Source organism: Miniopterus natalensis, chromosome 7 (genome assembly GCF_054644295.1).
Source record: "Miniopterus natalensis isolate mMinNat1 chromosome 7, mMinNat1.hap1, whole genome shotgun sequence".
NCBI classification, from domain to species: Eukaryota; Metazoa; Chordata; class Mammalia; order Chiroptera; family Miniopteridae; genus Miniopterus; species Miniopterus natalensis.
The window spans coordinates 2,605,931-2,629,592 of record NC_142087.1 but is presented as its reverse complement, the minus strand read 5'-3'; the positions used below and the strand labels follow the sequence as shown (position 1 = coordinate 2,629,592).

Genomic DNA, 23,662 nt, shown 5'->3' with positions numbered 1-23,662 from the left:
GGTTGTTGCTCTGGCCACCAATGGATGTGGGTCTCAGTCACTGCTGCTCTAGCTTTTCGAAGATGACTGTCTGCCTGCAGCTCTGTGACACAGATTCATTTGCTGTGACTTGTGTAGTCATTGATGAGGGGCAGTGATGCCCATCACACCGGTGGTACTTGGGGCCTAGAGTTTTCCAGTGACAAGGTTATAAGCTCTGTGTGCACTGTGGGCTATCCCTGCGAGAGTGCTAAAGCAGACCACACTCAACCCTCTCCAAAATGGCATGGCAGGTCCTGGAGCACCTTGTGTGAGATGGATCACCCACCACAAATTCGGGCCACTCAAAAGCTTGCTGCACTCTATCAAGGCACACATATCAACCTACTGGGTCATTTTAGGGTTAGGAGACAGTGTTTCAGAAGGTGAAATCCTGTGTATATGTTCACCTTCACTCCTAGAGTCAATAAGCAGTGACTTGTAGCTGTCACGAGTAACAAGCCCATTCATCCTCTCATTTGACCCTTCCCTGGTTGGACGATGTCAAAGAAGTTGTTTCACCTGCACAGTGGGATGTGCAGGGCTGGCAGGAGCTATTGTTCTAGTCCACCATCCATGCTCTCTCATAGTGGGAGCTGACGCCTGAGGCACCGACACAGAATGGAGGGTGGGAGCAGCAAGACAGCACTGGCCAGGGTGAGCCACAGAAGCCCAGCCAGGCCGCTTTGTTTTATCAGCCTCTCAGCAAGGGGACATCTCCAACCATGTGTGTGCTCCACGGTGCTGAGCCCTTTGAAGCCCTGATGGCTCTCTAGGGGCCAACTGGGGAGGGCAGGTGCTATACCCCCAGAAATACTGTGGGCAAAGTGCTCCCCTCCTCTGCTCCCCAGGTCCCCCCTTGAGATGCAGATAACAAGATCCAGCTCTGACATCGAAGCAGCACTCAGGAAGCACAGTGATGTGATGACACGGGTAGGAGTAAGGTTTGTCTAGATGAACCTTATCTCCACCTGGCAAAGTCCTCCAACGACTCTACCAGCAGAGGGTTCCTAACTCACTTCAAAGGGCCTCCCAGCCTCACAGAGGCAACTTTTTTGAAGGGAACAGTTATATAAATGTGGGGCTTTTCAATCTTGAGGTCCCCTAAGACTTTCTGGGAAGGCTCCTTGGGTGTCAGAACCAGCCATCCTTTAAGCCACTCTAATTTCCAAGAGTGTCTTCTGGGGAAGCAATGGGCTTAAGTGTTAGGACCCTTGTTTCTCAAACCTGAATCTACAGCTCCATAAAATACTGTTTGGATACTATATTTCAGTTTCCACTCCTGAACCTGAGGCCCAGGTGTCCTTCACGAAATTCAAGGAGTCACAAGTCACTATGGGCCAAACTCAGCCAAAGGCATGTTTTGTTTGGTTCAGGCAATTTTAGTTTTTGATCTGGAAGTTTTACATAAAAGTTAAATCAGGTAAAATTTGATCCCTGGGCCTACATTTCCATATCGCAAGAGTTAGCCAGACCCAAGAAGTAGTTTTCTATGTCCCCACAGTCCCCACCATTTGCTATTGCCCACCACCTGACCTCTTCAACGCCTTTTTGGCCCTTGTCAGCATCTGGCCTTGACACCAAGGTAAGAGGCCAGAGAGAGCTTCCTGGCCTAAAGGTCAGGGGGTGGAAGGGAGGACATCCAGAAGGCTCTCCAGTCTGCTTTCCCCAGCAGGGCCACCCTACAGAGCCAGCAGGGAGGCTGGTAAGCTGAGTTTGAACCAAATTGCATCCACGAGCCAACGGCTGAGATAGGCCCCGAGCTGCTTCCTGCTCCAGGGAGCCTTTTCTGTGTAGCAGCGCAAGCCTAGGCTTTACCCCGCTCTCCCAATTTGCAGCCAGCAACGCTCTGCCCTCCTCCACCTGGCACTGCATGGCTTGGGTTTACTGAAGAGTCTTTTACAACTAAAGTACTTAAAAATGGTTAAAAGTAATTCTTTATGGGAGGAATCAGCAGGAAAAGACAAGCAGGAGGTGGGGGTGGGTGGGATGAAGGAATGTGACCAGTTATATTTAATAAAAAGCTTAAAAGCCACAAACAGGAAGCAGACCTATTAAATAGACAACACTGATCTAACAAAGGAATGTGAACTCGAGTTGACTGAAGCAGCGTCACCATGTCTCCCCTCCTTCCACTCCCACCCAGCACCCAGGGCCCCCAAACAAACCTCCTCCTGCGTTCTGACCTGTTCTGGGAACACCCCCAACTCTGAGTTTGCCTTGGGCTAGACCAAAGGGAGCTGAGGGGGAGGTCAGCATGAGCCTACCCACCCTCAAAGAAGCAGACATGCCCTCCCCTCTGTCTGCACCAGCAGAGCCCCAAGCAGCCTGGGGAAGGGGCAAGTGCTCTGGGCTGCAGCCCCTCCCTCCAGGCAGCTCTGCTCTTGCCTTCTTAGCACCCTGCACCCCTCCTTCCCAGAGAGCTCCCACAGTACCGGCTCAGGGCCCTGCGGACTGAGGCCAAGACACTGCCTGGCTCATGCCCTGTGCATGTTCCCTGGAGCCAGAGCAGAGCACTAGGGAGGCCCAATTTGGCTGAGGTGAGGACCCAAGCAGCTGAGCACTGGATTGGGTAGGATAGGAGCTTGAAGCCCAGTGTTAGGGCTGGAGGCTCCCAAGGGTGTGTCACCTCACCTGCCCTGAGGGAGTCTCTCTGTAGGGTGAAGAGGCTCAGCCCCACCTTGACAGGGCCTCAGGGCAAAAACAGCAAAGCAAGGTATGCAGGGAAGCAGGCCTCTGGTGATACTGCCCTCCCTCAGGAGAGGGCAGATGCCAACACGTAGCCCTCTGGGCTTTAGGAAGGATTCGGGAGGCAAGGCTCCAGCCAGGCTCTGGGAGAGTGGAGGTGCGGGCTTCGCTGGTGGGTTGCCAGGGATCTGGGAGTCCTACTTCCTAGCTGGGGCCAGGGTACCCCACCTGGAGATTTTACTCAAAAAGCTACCCACATAACTCCATGCTCAGGCCACTCCTGCCCAACACCCTGTCCTGAAACACACACCAAGCTCATCCTCACCTCAGGGCCGTCTCACTTGTCTCCCTCTCTTTCTGCTGCATGTTCTTCCCTGGTATCTGTGTGCTCCCTCCTTTCTCCGATCAGGCCCCCATTCCACCTGACCTTTTCAGAGAGGTTTTCCCTGACTGCCCTGTCCAGACAGCACGCTCGGCAATTATCTCCACGATTTATTTTTCTGCACACCAGTCTATCTTCACTTAGTATGTTCTCGCCTGTTGCCTGCCATCACCACAGTACCAGTCCGGTACGCAGTAGGCCGTCAGGAAAAAAGGGTGTGGGAAGAGTGCATGAATGACATATCCAAGGTCCCCCACATGGTCACAGTGAAGTGAGAATTCACATTCAGTCCTTGACCCCAGCTCAAACCAGACGCTGGCTCCACACCAGGCTCTTCTAGGACCCACATTGGTTTTCCAGTCACAAACTGGTGGGACCAGAGGCCACAGTGGACTGAGCTCTGCACGTCAGCACAGGCTGGCCTAGGCACTGTCAGGGCACTATCTCTGCCATTTCTCAATGGCCTGCCACCACCCGAGAGCAGGGAGCAAGAGGAAATAACCATACTCACCAGGGATGTTGATCTTAAACTTGCCACTCTGGCCGAAGGAGCTGTCAATGATGCCCATCTCCCCAGTAGATAGCTGTACCTTGAGTCCCACAAAAAGCTGGATGTTGGTCTCCTTTTTGAACAGGGAGCGGCCGATCACGCTGTAGTCATCTATTACCTGTTCCCACACACCCAGCCCCGGAGAGACAAAGCATCAGTGTGTGTTGGTGAAGGCCAAGGCCAAGGTCTGCCACATCCTCCCAGGTGATCAGTCCATCTTACAGATAATGGAAGGTACTGGAATCATTATGATGACTGGGCCCCTTTATCATCACCACCACCCACCACCAGCAACACCTACAGAGCCTAGGCTGTGTGCCAGGCAGCTGTGAATGCTTCATGTGAATAAATATACTTAGCCCCATGGTAGCAACATGAGGGAGGCGCTTCCTCTGCTTTACAGATATGGAAACAGGTACAGCAGAGTTAGGCCATCTGTCCAAGGTCACAGAGCTCATAGGGCAGAGGTGTCTGAGAATCCAAAGCTGCCCTGCCTACACCTGCCTCTGTGTGGCTACCATGCCCCACCTGCCCCCACTAGTCTAATGAGAGCTAGTGGTACTCTCCTCATAAAGGCTTTCCTGGACGCCCCAGGCTGAGAGGATGATGTCTATTCCTGAGCCTGCATCCAGGCTTTTCAGAACCCTCCTCACTCTCTTTCTGGTTTCCCCTCCTATGTGGAATCTCTGAGAACCTGATGTCTACCACTTCATCCTGCCACACGCACACACATTTCTGCCCAAAGCCCCCTTCCTGGCCTGGCCTACATCTACTCCACAGCTCACTGCCCTCTCCGCTGTGATGCCTTCCTGTCTCTATCCTGTCCCATTCCCCCAGCTCCCCAGTGCTTGTGCCAGGCCCTCTGCTGTAGAGCTTGCATCCCCTAGCCTCTTGACGGAGGCCTGGGTTGAGAGGAGGAACATACATGTGTATGAAAAAGTCAAGCTAGGTACATCCCTGATTTCATCACAAGCTGTGTTCATCTTGAAACTTCTCCCCAAGGGACTGAGTGTGGGGAAAACTGAACTGTTACTGTCTCCTTCCTGAGGTCTCTTGAAACTCAGATTCTTCTCTGGAGAAGATGGCATAGCCAGGAGACCCCCACCAGATGGCCTCCCTGTCCTGCCCAGCTCCTCTCCAGGGCCTGTGCCAGAAAGCTGCTGGGCCTCTGTGTAAAAGGGAAGGGATGTGCGTGTGTGTGTGCATGTTAAAGACCAGACCCTCCCCCAGATGACCTCAGCAGGGCTGGCAATTTCTTCCTGAGATCTGCTGCTCTTTGGAGCAGGGCCTATGCTTCACCCGGCCTCTGTTCCACTGGGTCCTGCACAAGGGCCACGGAAGAAACTGGGAAGTTCCTCCTGTTTCTAGGCCCCGTGCATGGGCCTGGGTTCTTTCTGGGGACTGGGTCTGGTCTGAGCAGGCACTGGCAGCAGTGTGGAGGCCAGAGGTGTTGCCAGTGGCTGGACCTGCTGCCTCCCCCGGGCTCCCTTCAGAGACTCCCGGGGACCCCCATGGGCTGAGCTGTCCTCAGCCTCAGAAACATCTCGCTTCTGCCCAAGGTTCATCCAAGGGGCCCAGATGAATTGTTCTGAAAAGGGGAAACTGTCCCATTTACCCTAAAAACCTTTTGGAAAAGCATACCCTACTCTATTTGATTCATAGCGCCAGATAAAAGGTACTCGCATCCCTCCTCTCTAGGGTGATGGATGAACCGGATACAAATAATGATAAGGATAATCGTTTCCACTTGCACAGCCCTTTATAATTCACGAATCTCATTCCCGCACATGAACTCCTCCTCATTCTTCTGGACTTGGCTTTAGCAGAGCAGCCCTTGCAGGCTGGGGATGCCCTGGCTGCTGTGGCTCTGCCCTTCCTCCTAGCTCTGCCCCGTCTGGGGGCTGTTGCTCCCACAGCAGCAGGCGTCCAGCAAGGCTGCTGGGTGAACTAAACACACATGGTTCCCCAGACCTGTAGAACTGCAGAGTTAAGACGAACAGAGGTCACCAGCCCCAAATTATTTCCCATACTTCCCAGCTCCCAGGACCCTAGTCCCTTGAGAGGCAGAGCCCACCTATTCACATTCAGCAGCCCAGCCAGGTACAGTAGGTACTCAGAACCCAATGGCTCTGGACTAGCCATTCCACATTCCCCATGACTGAAAGGGCTCATTGCCGTCTCCTGTCCCCAGCTCAGCCCCTGCAACTAAAGAGAAAAGGAGTGCCTCAGAGCCATTCAACTCTTAGAGCCCCTCAACTCTCAGAGCCCCTCAGCCCCAGTCATTTGTAGCCCCACATCCTCAGAGCTCCTCAGTCCCTCAGAGTCCCTCAGCCTATGCTCACTGAGACATCAGGGGTCTCCTTGAGCACCTTTGTCTACAAGGGTTTTTGTTTCTGCTTCAGAGAGGGCAGGGCTGAGGTCAGAAACAAGATCTCAGTGGGCTGTGGCCACCCAAGTGAGAGGCACAGTGGAAATGCAAACCCAAGTCTGCTGGGCCTCTGCCAATCAGAGCAAGACCATGGCTGACTCATGCCAAGCTGGAGAAGCGGGAAGTAGTGCTGCCAGGATGTTCTGGTCCCACTGGGGCAGCATGCGTGGGTCCCTGGCCTTGACTATACTGAGACAGATGTGGCTGAGATGCAAGGCCTGCCCCAACACCAGGCTAGCTGAGAAATGCAAAAGGACAGTGCTTGAAAGAGGAGCATCCACCCCATTCAGAGAACCACCTTCTAAAGGCACTGGCGGGACCAAGCAAGCAACAAAGGCAGCTGTTCTCTGTCAGCGAGTCCTCACATTCACGGCACTGCTCTGCCCTCTTCCATTGAGAGCCTGCCATGTGCACAGCATGTAACTAAGAACAAACCAAAGCTCCTGCCTCAAGGGATACATGCATGTCCTATGGAGTGGTGATGTTTACATCCCCCTTTGCCCCATTGCCTGTGGACCGTGCACTGGCAGAGACAGGGTGCTCCATCTCTGTGTCAGCTCCTAGTGCCCAGAAAGGGCCCTAGTCAAGGACTTCATGCCTGCAGTGTCCCTAGAAGCCATGGCTCACTGTCCCCTGCCCCCCACCCCGTTCCTCTGCAACTACTTGGCCTGTCTTTAGAGGGCAGAGCACTCCCTGATGTATGTCAGCTTTATCTGTTACTCCTCATTGCTCCCAACCAGGATACAAGGTCCGTGAAAGCAGAAACATGTCTGCTCCATGGCTCTGCTCCCTCACTGGATGCTCCGCGAATGGTGGAGTAAATCCCGAGTGCACACCTCACCATGGCTGCTGGGGCATGTGCAGTGCTCGCTCGTGTCTGTGGTCTCATTTTTTAAAAGCTTCATTGAGGACAACTGATTACAACAGCATATACATATTTAAGGTACATACTTTGGTAAGTTAGGATATATGAATATACCCGTGAAACCATCACCGCAATCAAGCTACTGCACATATCTCTCACCCCCCAAATTTCCTCATGTTCCTTTATCTCACTTCCCTCCCTCCCACCCTCCCATGCTCTTCCTGGCTCAGCTTGGGCATCCCCTCCTTCAGGCAGCTTTCCCCACAACAGGCCCTTCCTGTCCCGAGAGTGGCAGTTCTGTCTCATCACTGACAACTGGCTCCTCGCCAAAGACTGGGAGTTCTGTCCCAAAGCCCTTGCCCTGCACATGATATGGAGGTGGGGAGGGAGAGACTGGTGAGAGAAGGTAGCTCTTGGCTCTTTGGGGATAAAAGTAAGTCACGTAAGTAGACATATGGTTGGAGGATATGCGCATCCGAGAGTGAGCCAGCCAGCCTGCTCTCGGCCTACCTGTCTTGCACACCCAATGCTGGTTTCTCTTAGGCTGCAGCACAGGCAGCCCATAGCTTGGCCTTCCAATGGCCTGGCACTGGGCTTCCGGGTGACCAGAGCCCTGGGGTGGCAGGTGCTCCCTCCTTTCTTTTGGTTATATTAACTTAAAAAGCTAAATGCCACAGAGGTAGCAGAGGATCCATCCTTCCCCAAGCCAGGGTCTTGCAATGAGGGCAGACTAATTTTATTAACTTCTGGGGAACTTCAAAAAGCTTCAGGGCTTTCATGGCAGACAGTGAAGACCCCAAAGTTGGTTTAAGTGCTACATAAACAGGCCTAGGGCCAGGAAGTGGAGGGCTCTCTGCATTTCTTGTTTACATTCTCATCTGACAGAGTGGGCTGGTGGGCGGGTGGGGCCTGTAATCCTGCTGGTGTGTGAGGCCATTCAGTTCACTGACCTACATTACCATAATATTTTTGTAAGCAGCCGGGACAAGGTTAGGAGTGAATAGGCTTTTTCTGACCCTCTGAGGAGGGCCCGAGGGGCTCCTCTTGCTGCTGGCCTCATAGTTTCACTGCTGCTGGAGCGGCAGTTTAGAAAGGATTTCAGGTTGAAAGGGAGCATTTCTGTCATTCCTCTTCACTTGTCTTACGATTTGGCCAGAAGATACAATAGCACTGGTTGGGTGCTCCCACTACCCACTGTGTCTTTGATTTCATTTGTGGGTCAGGTGGTAAGGGGGAGGCTGGCTTTAGAACACCCCCAGGAACCTGGTCTCAGGAACTCTGGGGTGCCCCTGCCCACTGACAGTCACACTGTCATGTTACAGCAGCCAGAGTGGATCCTTCTAGGACCAGCAGCAAAGCCCTCCTCTCTGACTCCCAGCCCTGGGCCCTACTCTCCCACCTGGCCTGCAGGAGATTAAGGCCACAAATTGTCCTCAGCCACGTTCTGGGAGAGGTGCCTCCACACCATTAGTTAACCTTTAGAAAAGCCCTTCAGGGGTTCAGCAAGGCTAAAGGATTTGCCCAAAGTCACAAATCCCAGCTTTTCCTGCTGCTTGGTGTCCCAGGGGAACGAGAGCCAAGGGAAGGTGGAGGTTTGGCAGCAGTGAAGGAGCCCAGCCACGGTATTCTCCGTCCCTTGGGCTCCCCTGAGCCAGGCCATGACTGGCTGAACCCAAGATGGCTGGTAAGTCCGGCCCAGGCACCAGGCAGCTCCATCTCCCCAATCCCAGCTCCTAAAACCCAAAGTTCCCGAAGGAGCTAACCCCCAAGTGCAGGGACCCAGCCCCCATGCGCTGTCTATGGGGATGGAGACAGGGAGGGAGGATGGATGGAGCATGGCCATGCAGGAGCTGTGGTGGGCCCAGCACCTTACTGCCAGGGAATATGTGCCAGCCCATGCACTGCTACAAAGCGCTGCAGGCAGACACGGAAAGCATGAAAGGCAAGTGATTCCCTGGCTTTCAGCTTCCTCACCCACAAAATGAGACTGGAGGGAGGGTGAGCTCTCCCCATCTGTGGTGCTGGTGAATTCCAAGTAACCAGTTCTAGTACAGGCTGCTGAACTTGGGAAAATGTGGCATACCAAAGACAAGAGAACAGTGAGGGCAAAGGTTATGAAGATGGGCCAGGTGTGAGGAAAGATGAAAGGAGCTAAGAGCAGACTGGAGTGCTGCTATCTAACTAGATTTTAAGGTTTCACAGCAGTGAGGTGGATCCCAGAGAGCATGGTGAGCTACTGCTTGCATAGTAGGTCAGAGCAAGGGCTAAAAGCCTCAGTCTGGTGGCCTTGAGGACTCTGGTCTGTGTCCTAAGTTGTGTGGGCTCCAGCTCCCATCTACAATGTGGGGAAAGTTGTTTGGGTTCACATGGAGCCTCTGTTGCCCCACATACCCCCAGGACTCCCTCAGTTGCACCATATAGGACCACAGGGCAGTAGGTGGGATTCTGTGCATCCAGCACCACTGGCTGCTGCCCCGCAGATGTGAGCAGACCCTGCTAGTGGACACAGCACTCTTCCACAGCACCCCGCCAGTGCAGAATCCCTATTCAGAGGCTGTGGTGGGCGGAGGCCAGGACAAAGCCTGTGTTCGGGTCTCCCAGCACAGCCACAGCTTGCCTGCACCAGTTGGCCCACTTGGAGGCGGGTGTGTGTGTGTGTGTGTGTGTGTGTGTGTGTGTGTGGAAAGGCAGGAGCTGGCCTAAGCACATTTCTGCATCCCAGAACAAACACCTTCCAGAAGTTACTGGGGGTGGGGTGGGTACTAAGAGGGGATTCATCAAGCGTACGCTGCATGAAGCCTCATTGAATTAAAAGTCTGGTTGGGGGAGAGACAACAGCCCCTCCTGCTGCAGGCAGTGAGGCCTACATCTCTAGAGAGCTTCAGGAAGATCAGGGTCATCATCTGTCCTGGGTGTTGAAGGCAGAAGATTGGGGAAATGGTTTTCCTTGGCCCTCCATCTCTAGAATATGTGTGCATGTGTGCACATGTGCAATAGTTGGACTCCTCTCCAAATCACAGACTCTTCCTACTAAAGGAGAAACCTCAGAGATCAGACACAGCACATCCAACAAGGAAAAGCCCTCAGAGAACAACTGGAGGTTTTTCATCTTGAAATCAATCATTGTAACACCAAACCAAGGCAATGCATGTGGAATTTGCTCGGCAGGCCTTGCTCCTAGGAAACAATGCTGAAATGGGGCCAGCACAGTCACAATAACTCTAAGAAGGGACTTTCACTGTCTGCATGAATAATTTGCTTCGTTTATTAGCCTTCAGTCATTGGAGCAGTCACTGGCTGCACACGGAAGCCAGGTCCTCACTCACATGCCAGGTGAGTCCCCACTGCCCCAGCTTTTGAGTGGGGACTTGGCTGCCTATGCACATAATTATGTCATTACATGTGTGTGTCTCTCTCAAGAGCCTGGCTCCCATGATGAGGCTTGGGAACTGCCCAAGTTCTGAAGCAACTATTCTAATTAAAATTGGCAAAGTGGCACCAAGGAAAGAGGGTCAGCAGGCTATGGAATGGAGCCCCAAGCCAGGTCTGCTGTGAGGAGGACTCAGATGGGAAAGGGGCGGGGAAGGTTTGAGTCCCGACTCTGCCTCTTCCAGCGCTACGATCTTGAGCAAGGGACTTCTCTGAACCTCAGTTTCTTCCTCTGAAAAAAGCTATTGCTAGGATTAGGGGTGCTGATGTTGACAAGAACACCTGAGACTTGGTAGCAGGATGATCACTCAAAGAAAAGAATGGCACAGTGTCAAACTGGGAGAAGCTAAAGTGAAGGGCCTTTTGGGACAGGGGATCTTCTAACATACCCCGAAAGCACAAGACATAGAGACTTATCAAACTTGCTGAAGAAAGGCAAGGATGCTAACACATACTCAGCACAGGCTACCAGCCAAGGCCTGCCCTCAGGTCTCCCCTCGTACTCCAACCCCCTGCCCTCCACAAATAGGGTGCTAACTCTTCCAGGGCACTTGAAGGCCACCAGAGTTGGTAACTTTGCCAAGAGTCTCTGGGATAATGATGATGTTCTTGTATCACCCGTTCTTATTTGGCACAGGACACATTTCACTAAGACTAGCCTTTACCTCCTCCCAGTGCAGGGCCACAAAAAGCCAAGTCACTCCTCTGAGCCTCAGTGTTCTCTTCTGTGAAACAGGGCACATGCATCCACCTCCAAGGTTCTTGTGAGGAAGGAATGAGATTTCTGACATGAAAGTATGCTGTCAGCAAGGATCAGCCTCATTGCAACCCCTCAGGGTAAGCCCAGACAAGGAAATTAGCCTTCAATTAATCTCATGTTGTCAACTGAGTTCCAGAGGCCCAGGGTAAGAAGACCTAGGGTGGACCAGGATCTGGGCATCTCAGAGGGCATCCATCCAGGGAGGAATCTGCCCCCCGCTCCCCACAACTAGCTCTTAAGACTAGCTAGGGCTGTCTTTCTCAACCCTGGGCCAGTCACCATTGAGCAGGTGCTCTGCCCATTGGTGACAAGCCCTGTCAGCTCCCTCCACCCTTACAACCCCCTACCTGCACTGAATCCCTCCTTTGTTCCTGTTTTCCATCACCCAGGTACCCATGCAAGTAAAGTCAGTGGTTGATCAGGAGGTACCAAGACACCGCTCCCAAAGGCAGCTGCTTTTTCATGGACAAAAGGGAAAACTGACATTTTACTGAGCACTTACTATATACCAGGCCCCATGCTTAGCCCTTTGCACATGTGGTCTTATCTACTCCCTACCATAGCTCCTTTAAAGAAGAAACAGGTTCTGCCCTAGTCAGTGTGGCTCAGTTGGCTGAGCATCACCCCATACACCTAAACGTTGCTGGTTCGATTTCCAGTCAGGACATGTGCCCAGGTTGCAGGTTCAGTCCCCATATTGGCTGCATATGGGAGGAAGCCAATAGGTGTTTTTCTCTCTCTCCCTTCTTCTCTCTCTAAAATCAATAAAAACGTTTTAAAAAGAAGAAGAAACAGGTTCTGGGGGTATGAGTAAGAGGTGGGAGGGGCGACTTGTCCACAGTCAGGCCAAGCCAGCGTCTGCTCAGTGCACTGGTCTCTAGAGCCAGCTCTTTCCACCACGTCAATCTGCCTTGACCCTGTGCCTGGATACAAACAAAAAAGCAATTTTCAAGGCAGGCTAACAGGCCCTTCAGCAGCCAAGCAAGACTCTCAGCTATCGATGCCAATATCTGTAAGGGAGGAGAGAGGCTGAGAATTTGGGCCAGGGGCCAGAACACTAGGACAGCTCTCTGATCTTATCATTAAGGAGAGCGCCTTCTAGGCCACCTGCCTTCTCGAGTGGCCTGGGAGCCGACACAGACTTCAGCTTGCTGACAGGGACCTGGGAGAGCAAGGGGCAGCTAAGCAGGCCAAATGCTACTTCCTCCAGGGGATGGGGTGCTGAAGTTGCCCACCTGGGGTTGCCAAGCCTGCCAGATAGCCCCTGCTCAGGAAGTATAGCCCCTGCTTACCAGGCGCAGTCATAGACCGAAGCACCCCAGCCAAGCACGTTTAACAAGCCATTAGCAGTACATGGGGCAAATCAGGAGCCAGAAGGCAGCACTGCTTCCAACTTCAAAGCCAGCCAGTGCTCCTGGTGGTGTCTGCCTATTTACATTTGGTTAGGTGGATGCTGCAGGCTCCTCTGGCCCAGCCCTAAGGCCTTCCTATCTGGTGCCAGTGGGTACCAGACCCAGGATGACCAGCAAGCCTGACCTGATCCCACCACAGGGGGTGGCAGCTTCTTGCTACCACCCTAGCTGGGAACCCAGGCATCTGAGCCATGAGGAAAGTTTGAGTAAATAGCAATGAGGATGCCACGGCTCAACAAGAGCCTACCCTGTGTCCAGTTATAACACTCAGCATCTTACGTGGAATTGATCTCCCTTTCTTATACCACCCCATGAAACAGAGGCTATAGCCCCCATTTCTTAGTAAGGAAACTGAGGGGAAAAGAAGTGCCCAAAGTCCCACTCCTTCAGGAGGTCCACCCAGCAGGTCCTGGGACTCTGGCAGGCTGGCTGGCTGGCGCCTGAGCTTCCATAGCCTGCAGACACCACCACGCATGGCCCTTTCCTCTCCTCCAGCCCTGGCTTCAAGGAAGTGTCTACTTGGACCCACCTGCCTGCCTTCCCAGCCTGCCACGCACTAGTGCCCACGGCTGGCCTACCACTAACTTTACATTTAGTGGTAGACCAGCCATGGTGTGTCAAGGTGTGAGCACTGTCTTTGTCCTGGTGATGAGGTGGGCCACAAGAGATTTTGGAGTAAAACCTGGCAGGACTACCTTTGTTTTGTAGAAAATGATTTGGGTGGGGCTGTGCAAGCTGCCAGGGCAGGGAGGGATGGGGAGGTGAGGAAGGCCCCCTAGGGTGTGGCAATAGTGGAAGGTGTGAAATGGAGCACGCAGGGGTGCAGAGCACTCACAGTCCTTGGCACTGAGCCCTCATCTGCCCCACTTCTTTTCATGCAATTGTTACAAGTAAGAAAACAGGGCCCCACAGACTGACTTTTAGTGATGGCCAGATGATTCAAGTCAACCCAGGGTGAGACTAGAAGGCTAGGTAAGAAGGGTGAGGCTGGGACTTCGAGTGGACAGCCTCTCTGCAGGCTGCTCTGCTAGCCCTGCTCAGAGGATTTCTTTAGCACAAGTTGAACAGGAGAGTCTGGACTCCCCTAACCCCTAGTCTGCAGTGTTATCCTGGTCAAGGATCAAAAGCCTGGCTCCAGTGGCTGGCCCTGCCTGCCTCCTGGAGCTCCTATACCCCGCCCTCCAGCTGCTGGGCACCCTGCGCTGAGGGTTCTTCTCCAAATGGCCAGGGCCAGGCACAGTGGCTCTGTGCCTCTGCAGAACAGCGCCTGGACCTGTTGAATGCTCAGTTTCTGTAAATGTGGCATACACATAGGAAAAAGTATATTTTCTCTACTCATGGGATGTAAGTTTCCATCTGCCTTTCTAAAAATCAAGAATAGTGACTTATTATGTCTCTTTTACCTGTCTAGTGGGCCTGTCCGATTCTGAAATGTGCACTCTCAAGTGCCCCACTGCAATTATCATTCCTTTTTTTTTTACTAAGTTCTCCTTGGATTTCTAATAGATGTTGTTTTTATATGTTGTGTATATACAAGTTTGTAACTGTGCTTTTTATCATTACATGATGTCCCTCTTTATCTCTTAGATTCTGCACTGTCTGAAATTAATATTACTCATTCTTTCTTTCCATTTACAGTCACCTAACATCTTTCTATTTCCTAACCTTCGTTTATCACTTTAAGTGTGTTTCTAATAAACAGCATATAACCAGATTTTGTGTTTTTATTTAATCTATCAGTCTCTGTATTTAAATAGAACTCAGCTAGTCACATTTAGTGTGACTAACACTTAATTTTGTTCCTTCTGTTTTTGTTTTTCTTATTTTTGTTGGGTTAATGAAATTCATTCCAGTTTTTCCTTAGTTAATGTGGAAGTTCTACTATACTTTTCTAGTCCATTCATAGTTGCTTTTTCTTTCTTTGTGTTCATAATCCTATACACATTTCTATATTTTTACTTAAATATGGGATACTAATGATTTCCCTAATCACCATTTGCTCTAATTCCCTTCCCCAAGACCTCTCCCTAGAAAAACAGCCCTTTAGAACACCTTCACCCTGCTGGGGTGAGAGCTCTGACCAGCTCTATCAACCCCAGCGCCACCTGAGAACCTGACTCCTAGGGAATGCACAGAGAGGGAGGGCTCGTAGCTGAGATGACATCAGACTTTTTCTTGCAGGATGTTTATTCTATTTCAAGACTCCTTTTACCATTTAGATCAGGGGTTGAAAAACTATAGAGCGTCAAATTTTATCCAATATCTATTTCTGTATGGCCTTTAGCTAAGAATGGACTTTACATTTTCCAGTGGGTTGAAAAATATCAAAAGAAGACTATTTTATGATGGATGAAAACTATAAGAAATTCACACTTCAGTATCCATAAGTAAAGTTTACTGGCACTCAGCCATGCTGACTTGTTTCCATCTTGTCCACAGCAGTAGAGCTGAGCAGTTGCAACACAGACCTAGGAGGTGCCGGGTGCACCACAAATCACAGTGACACAGGGAGAGCTCCACAGCGTCTCACCCAGCCACACATTTTAGTTATTTACTTAGTATTATCAGTGCACATCCACCCGTGCATACTCAAAACAGAAAAAGTGGACTTCGCATGTCACACTTCTAAGGCTCTGTGGGGTGTGGGTATTATTTTATTGAATTATATGGCAAAGTGTGTTTGTTATTGGCTCTGCTGACGGAATACAGTATACACTGGCATCACATACATTCCCAGCTCACAGGAAAACAATGGTCAGAAAAAGGAGAAAATTTCAAACAGTATATCTTATCACAGAGAATTTCTTCACAAAAATTAAAAATGAGAATGAGGCTGCAACCAAATCAGTTTCCAGGTGACTCATTTGTTGCTGAGCAAGGAAAGCCACTTCCAGTGGTGAGTTAATTATGTTGTATTTTATTGCAGCAGCTCAGAAAGAGAATCCAGAGAAAACTAGCATGGGAAGTGGAAAGGCTGGGGAGGCCTGAGAGCTGGCCTTTGCAATGTGCCATGAATGGTCTTCAGCATTTCCCAGTTATCTCCCCCAGTTACTTTCTTTCTAGAACTTCCTACTACCTGAAAGTGTCTAATTTATTATTCCTTGTCAGTCCCTGTTGCGAGGACAAGAACTTTGTCCATCTTGTTGTATCCCCAGTGCCTAACACACACAGAAGCTTGGTAAACATCTGAACACATGAGTATCTTAGGTAGTGGGCACAGAAGACCTATATACCTTAAACCCTCCAGGTGGAAAGTGTCCACTCAACACATATCTATCGAGGGCTGGGCCTTCCTTCTCTGTGAATGGAGGACATCTTGGAGGCCCCAGGGGAGCTCCCAGAAAGCTGACTGCGCTTGCAGAGCAGACACAATGAGCCTGCCCAGCAGCACAGAGCAAAGATTGGGAGTTGGCTCACCATGGTGGTAAAGATCATCCTAGGAGGTTGAATTTAACATTTTCAAGATGCCTTGGACTCCTGGAGACTTTTTTGAATGGAGGCATGCCCAGGATGCTAGGAGGTAGCTGTGATGTGTCCAGGAAATTTTGGAGGCAGCCAAGCATAGCCACGGGAAGATCAGCATGGGGCTATCCCTGCCCTGGACAACCACACCCATGTGCCAGACTGACTCTTAGCTCCCTCCCCAAACATGCCACTTCCACCAGCCCTAGGTGGCTCCTATGTTTCAGAGAGGGATAATGATGTCCAGGGTAAGGAGTAAAATACTATTCTGGCACCAAGCTCCAGGACTTATTCCGACTCTAAGAGCTTGAAAATTAATAATCATGAAAACAGCAAGCACAGAGTTAGGAGCCAAGCACTGATCTTGGGCCCTTACATGCACTCCTCCATCTTGCCTCCATCTGACCCCACAGGGCAGCACTGTGACATACTCAGGTGCAGGGAAGTCTCATAACCATTCCATTTCCACACTAGAAGGTGGTGAGGGTGGAACTGAAGCCCAGGCCTACTGGGCCCTAGGCCTGCACATCTGACCAGTCTGCCACACGGCCCAGACTGGCCAACCAAGCGATCTGAAAAATCTCTGGGCACTCTGGGTCCTGCTTAAAGCAAACAGGGCCACCCTTCACAAACAGTCCAGCCTTCTGGCTGTACCTTCACTAGAGTCAACTCTTACAAATGGTGCCCTGTGCTATGGTGGCTCCTTTAAAACAACCCGACGAGGTCCATAGTTTGCCCCAATTGAGTGAGGATGCTGAGATGAAATGGCTATGCAGTGTTGCACAGCACAACCAGTGTTTGAGCCCTATCCATCTGATCTCCAAGTTCAATGCCTTACCAACCTTACCAGGAAGGAAAGTCTTCCACCAAGGACACTCCAGGTTAATTCATTTCAGCAGTGTGTTTACTTACTCCTCACAAACCCATGCTCCTGTCCTCAAAGGAGGTGACTGCCATCCCTGGCAGGCTTTCGTGGGTGCAATTAGAACCATGAATACACCAAGTGGGGCATTACTCCATGGTAGATATTTCACCACAAAATAATTATACTCCAAAATGCTGCTAATAAATCAAGCTAGACAAATGAGTGATGTGTGCTTTATCACCTTCATCTTCAACAGCATCTTGGGGCTGGCCTAGGGCTGACGGCCCATGGTCAGTCTTCAATACTTTCCAGTGATCTTAGGAGCTTAGGCATATGCTCTGCAGATGAGAAAACCAACATTCACAGAGGATAGTCCCTTGCCCATTTAACAGCAGAAGTGGGATATAGACCCACCTCCAGGATCCACACAGAGTGACCAAGCTATGCCTGGCTGAGTTGGAGGGCTATATTCACAGATTTGGGAATCCTGAGTTCCAGACCTCTGAGCAGGTAAGAAAGGGGCTGCTTCTCATTTCCCCACTGGAGGGTGGTTTAAGTGTAGGGGTAAGGGAGAAAGAGGGACAAGGCCTGAGTACCTAGGAAGCATTCTGAGATGAGGAGGGAAGGGGTAGGGTCTGCAATGGCAGAAAGTTCCAGAGGAGAAAACCTGGGGATCTGGACTAAGAGAGGGAGATGGGAGGGTGGTAGGCAATGGTAACCTCAACACTGTCTAATGCCCAAGGCTCTAAGCACTTTCTTCTGAGCACTTGCTCAGTATAGGTCGAACACTGTGCTAGAGCCTGTGCTGACGCGAGCAGGGCTAGATCAGAGGGGTGACCTCGTCCCACTGTTGAGGAGCAGAAGTGCAGGGCCTGCTGAGAGCCTCAGGGCAAACCCCATGAGGAGCCTGAGCACCCCAACACTGGGGTCTTAGCGCTGCCACGCTTGGTCAGCTACAGCCCAGTTCCAGGCCCCCCCACAGCCATCCCTTACCTGCACAGGCCCACACCCGGGCAGCCCCAGTGACAGTGTGATTTGCACATTTGTCCACCCATTCATTTGAGGCCCAATAGGCATGGATTCCCACTTAGACCTATATGGATGGATGTTGAGGGTGGGCAGGTCCACCCAGTGGGAGAAGGGGATTCCAGGACTTTGGGACCCTCTGTAGACCCTCTCAGGCTGTATCTACCCACCCTAATGATAGGCCTATAAAATAGACTGGCTTACCCACATGCTTAAGACCTATCTCTAGTGATGTCAGATACCCCAGAAAGCCAACAGCCTGGACCCTCCCTCTGTGTCACCTTCCTGTACCTTCCCACCCCTTGCTCTCTAGCACCTCTGCTACCATTAGCTCCTACTATTCCACCCTACTGACTGAGGACAGACTTGGCCCAGTCTGCATGACCAGCCATGTTTCCTCTGTTGACATGACTGGCTTGGGGCAGCCACAGCAGCCACCCTGCCTGATGAAGGCTCAGCGCCCCCTGAGAGTCAGGGGCTGGCATCAGAGTGACAGGGCAGGGTCCAGCCTCCCCTCCAAAGCTCAGGAAGGCCACTGACACCGCTGGTTGCTGGTCCAGGTGAAACGCTGCTGCCTGAAACTGGCCTGACAGCCAGGCCTGCTCTGCCCTGGGTATGTCTACTGCCAAAGGAAGAGGAGGGCCAGAGGATGGGCTTTGGTGGGTGTAGTAGGCTCCCCCGCCTGGGTTTAGGCCCCAGCACAATGACTAAACGGGCTGAGAGAACTTGGGCCACTTGACCACTGAAGGCCTCAGTTTCCTTGCCTAAAACTACAGAAGGTCTCTCAGGCCTTCCTGGCTTTCATCTCAGATGCCAAACTGTGTCCATCCCAGCCAGCAGAGCCTGACAGAAGGGCAATGGGCGGGAAAGAACTTCTTACCCGCTCCACAAGGCCATGCTTGTGCTTCAACTTGTATACTCTCAGCCTGGGCAGGAGGCTCTCGGCGTAGTTCTTGTCCTCCAGCCCATGCAGCAGGACGCCATGGAAGGCCAGTCGGCATGTGTTGGTGTGAATGTCCGCATCCAACCTGGAACCAATCACCAGACACAGCCGAGGGCAGGTGACAGGCTTTTCAAACTCCACGAGGGCCCACTGCTGTCGCGGACAGAGGCCTTCTGTGGTATGGCCCACCTTCTCGTTGGCCTGGTCACTGCCTGTTGCTGCTGGCGCCAGATCCTTACAGAGGTACTGTTCCTGAAAGAGGTATTCTCGGGAGAAATCGAAGGTGTCCAGCACAGGCTCATGGTCAAAGCTGTCGGGGGTAGGGCTGAAAAACATCAACCGGCCCATGACAGTCTCATGGCCTACCGTGATGTGGAACTTGGCCTTGGTCTGCAGGGGCCCCCGGAAATATGGGATCTTCTCCACAGAGATGAGGGCCGCATGGACGGTGTGCAGGGACTCAGGGGCACACACCAGGCCACGCTCCAGAAGCTTGGGATCAAACTGAGTGACACAGATACCCAGCCGGTCTCCCTGCATGGCCGAGGTGACAGGCATGTGGAACATCTGCATGGACTTGACCTTCTTCACCACCTGGTCAGGAGCAAGAGACAAAGTTCATGAAACCCACAAGCTATAATGTTGAGGTGAGGGGCTCCAGCTGGAGAAATCCCTGTCCCAGTGCTGCCAATACTCACCTAGCACCTTGACATGCCAGCCAAAGGGAGCTCTGGGGCTGGTCAAACTCCCCTTGGACAGAGAAGGCTCTACCCTGCAAATACGAGGCCCAGGTCCACAGGGCACCCTAGTCCAGGATGTGGGCAGTGGTCACAGCAGCCAAATCCTGCCCTACCTTAGTTTCTTCTAACCTTCTATTCCCTGCTCTACCTCAAGCTCTATTCCCACAGTTTCTTGCCTGAGCCCTCTTGTTTAGGCTTGCCACCCCATGAAGAACAGCTCCCCAGTTCCTCAGCCTGCCAAGCTATGCTCTTCTGTCCTTGAAAGCCAAGGTCAAACACCGCTGCACTGGGAAGTCTGCCCAGACTCCAGTGGGTAGGATCTGTCTCTCTGTGGTGCCACCTCAGCCACTCTGAATCACAGCCTGCTGTGCTATCACTGCTTAATCTGTACCTGCCTGCTTGCTATTCTGTGAGCTTCTCCAGGGCAGGGCAACTCTTTATTCATTGACACACAGACCCTGGCTGTGTGCCTGGCACTGTTCTAAGAGTAGGAATAGAATGATGTCTATTTCCAAAGAGCAGAGTATCCAGAAAAATTAAAAAAATTACAAGTATATTAATATATAAATATTAACTAAATTTATATGAATACAAATAAAATATAAAATGTTATGTGTTTAAATATATATAGCTAATATAATTACATAATATGCATATTATATATAACATGCTATAGAGAAGGACTGGGGTTGGGGGAGGGTCTGGCTTTTTTAGATCAGTGGTCAGGAAAGACCTCTGTAGAAGCGATATCTGAACTAAGATCTGATCATAGGAAGAAGCAGTGTGAAGGTCCAGAAAAAGTTCTAAACAGGGGATCCAATAAGTGCAAAGGCCTGAAAGAGGCTTGGGGAATTTGAGAAATAAACAGAGGTGGGAGGGCTTCAGCAGGGAGGTTGGGGAGGGGAGAGCAGGCAGGCAGGGAGTCATCCATGAGTTTAGGCAAACCTGATTTTATCTCTGCTTCTAACCATTACACTAACTCTATATCAGGCAGATTTCTGTATCCACAGTTTGTAAAGCAGGAACAGACATGGAATAGGCTCTAACAAATGTTCACAAAATAAATGAATGTTCCTACTAAGATCCACTGTCTCGGAGATGAGATGAAATCATGTTCATGGATTTCTACTTAGCAAAGCAGAGAAATGTATAATGTATTTTAGAAAACCTACCATCAAAAACTGTTAAGCTAAAGACAATTTTGACCTTTAGGTCACAAACATCCCCGTCTTCAAAGTGGGGTGTGTGGAACACTCTTTTTCTCCCTGGATAAAGGGAGAATGCTGTGCCAACATCAGGCCCAGGTCCCTTCCTGGAGAGCCATAATACTCAAGTGTTTGTTTAAAGATCATTAACTACCTAACCAAGAGGTCAGGGGGCAGAGAAAGTGAGAAGCACAGTGTCAAAAGCCACAGCCAAGATCAATCAAAGAGAAACATAAAACATCTCTGAAATGGTTTGTAAGGGCAATGGGAAACTCAGATGTTTAGGAATGCATCCCAGAGTAACTGGAGAATTTGAATATTATCTTACACTGAGTGTCGGCCCAGTGAGGTAGGGACCCAAATCACAACTCTTCCCCTAAGGACTGCAGCAGCCCAGTCAGATGTTCTCTGGCCTGAAACCTTGCCCTTCCTCCTCCCAGCCAGCTTTCTAAAACAGGTCTGATGATGCAGCCCTTTGGCACCAACACGTACATGGGCTCCGATCTTCCAAATCGTGACTTTCAAATCTTTTGGGTGTAGCTGTTGTGAACAGGAAGATGTTCTGGTCAACTGAACTTCTACGGGGAACCAGTCCCTCCCACTGAGTGATGCTGCTCAGGGTGGGTGGGGGCTGCCACGGTTCCCAGCACCCCTGCTGCTTGCTGGGCTCCTTTGCCTTCATTGGAGCCTCCCACCATCAGGACCACCTTAGAGCTCTTCCTGCCCCATGTTCTCTCAACCCTTTAACCACAGCCAGTGGAAGCTTGAATGACTCATTGCACACACCGTGGTTCTACATGTCTCTGCCCTGGGTCCATGAGGCTCCTTCTGCCTGGGACTTCTTTCATCTGGCAAATTCTTGTTCACCCCTAAAACCCCAGTTCTTAGGGTACCTCCTGGAAGGGCTTTTCTGCCCCCCCCCCCCCCCGGGACAGGGCTGCTTACTATCCTCTGTGACTCTGAGCCTGACTTGTCATTGCTGATTGACGGCCCTGTCAGCCCCACCTCTATGTATTTACTGATTTAAATAACAATATAATAAACATCCACAACCTATGACCCACCCAAGGCTCAATATTACCAAGAACTCTATATCCCCATGTGCTCCCACCTCACCTAGCTCTCCTACCTGCTCCAGCTGGAGATAACCAGTCCCTTGGATTTGGTGTGTCGCATTCCTTTTTGTTTTATACATGCATGTATACAGTTGTACAGAGGTTGACTACATATGTAGGACATATGCCTAACCAATAATTTGCTTTGTTTTGTGAGTTGTTGAACTTTGACTTGGTGCCTGTGGCTCCCTCACTGCTGATGCGGGTATATCACATGGTACTCAGAGACCATGATCCAGTCCCCTATAGATGCACACTTCCAAATCCTTAAGACAGGGGCCATGGCATACCTACTGCTGCACCCTCAGTGCCAAGCACAGGAGGCTGCTGAAAAACCCAGCACTTCCAAAGAGAATGACTGCTCCTGATTCTGGAAGAGAAATGCCCCTAGTTGCAAAAACCCACCTGGCGAAGCATTGAGCAGAGTTTCCAGACCTGCTGGGCCTGAGAGACCCTTGTGTTTAAGAGCCTTCCTGCGACAGAGGGTGGCCAGAGCCTTGTACCACCTAACAGCCCCACCCCCACCCATCAAGCCAACCACCAAGCACCAAGCAGGCTTTATTCAAAGCATGTTCTCTTTTCAACAGGGCTCATGTTCTTAGGACTGAAATAATAAAGAATGCCTTAAGAGGGCACCGTGAAGAGCAGAAAGACTAATAACTGTGCAAATCAAGATTTTAAGGGCCTAGACAGGAAATTGTGAAACAGATAAAGGTGGGGACAGGGTGGCGTGACACTACTGTGGGCTCTCACAGGGTGCACGCAGACAGCATTGCCACATGGAATCACTGTAAAGCCCTCACTCCACTAAGACACATTTCAAGAATACAAAATTCCATCTAGGACACCAAAAATGTAGAAAAGTAGGTAGTTGTAACAACTTAAGCATGGGAAAAACAGACTTTCCTTTCAGTCATTTATTTTCTACCCATCTTTTTAACAACGCACTCATCAAATACAAGAGTGGGCAAAAGTAGGTTTATAGCTGTAATACAAATAAATTATACAATAATTATTAAATAATAATACAAGAATAAGCTGTGTTTCGCACACTCACAACTAGAAACCTACTTTTGCCCACCCCTGTATTTACTAATATTCACGTCAAGTGGCTGAGACACCGTATATACATTCATTCAACACATACTTACCAAGTTTCTCTCATGTACCAGGCCCTGCAATGATATGGGGGAGAGCAGAACAGAAACATTTTGGGTCCTATGCTTGGGAGGGGAGCATTAATTAAATCATCAACTAATAAATTCAGAATTATAAAACCATGGGGAGGTGCTATCAGAGAGAGTAACTGGAGGATCTAATTTTTCCTGGGTGGTCAGGGAGGGTTTCCCTGAGTAGGTGGCACTGAAGTTGACCAGCTGGATGAGAAGGGACTACCCACAGGGACTGCAGGCAGAGGAAAGGGCAGAGTGGGCTTATGCCTCTAAGGTGGACAGATGTCTCAGAGACAACACAAGAAAAGGTGCCTGGCAGCTGGAGTTCCAGGAGAAGTGAAGTTCGGGAGTTGGGAGAAGACACACACCTAACTGTCCCCTGGCATTTCCACTTGGAGGTCTGGTGGTATCTCCAGCTTATTATGTCTAAGACCTTCCTCCTTCAGTCCAGTCCTTCTCTGAAATGGCAGCTTCACAGTTCCAGACACTTGGGGGAGGAATGTGGTTGCATCTTGGCTCTCCTTGGCTCTCTTGTACCCAAACCCAGTCATCAGGTGGTCTAGAGGGTTTCACCTTCAAAACAGACCCCAGTCCTTCCCATT

The 23,662-nt window shown here is 50.8% G+C and overlaps 1 protein-coding gene across 2 annotated transcripts in view; it reads right to left on the bottom strand.

Annotated features, from left to right (window-relative positions):
• The window catches only part of EEFSEC (eukaryotic elongation factor, selenocysteine-tRNA specific), a 242,146-nt gene that overhangs the window by 50,054 nt on the left and 168,430 nt on the right, over positions 1 to 23,662 (bottom strand). For both annotated transcript variants that reach the window (XM_087818685.1, XM_087818686.1), the window contains exons 5-6: positions 18,766 to 19,422; positions 3,600 to 3,756 (exon numbers count right to left, since the gene is read on the bottom strand). In XM_087818685.1, coding sequence (XP_087674811.1) covers positions 3,600 to 3,756; positions 18,766 to 19,422 — 814 coding nt within the window. The remainder of the gene's footprint in view (positions 1 to 3,599; positions 3,757 to 18,765; positions 19,423 to 23,662) is intronic.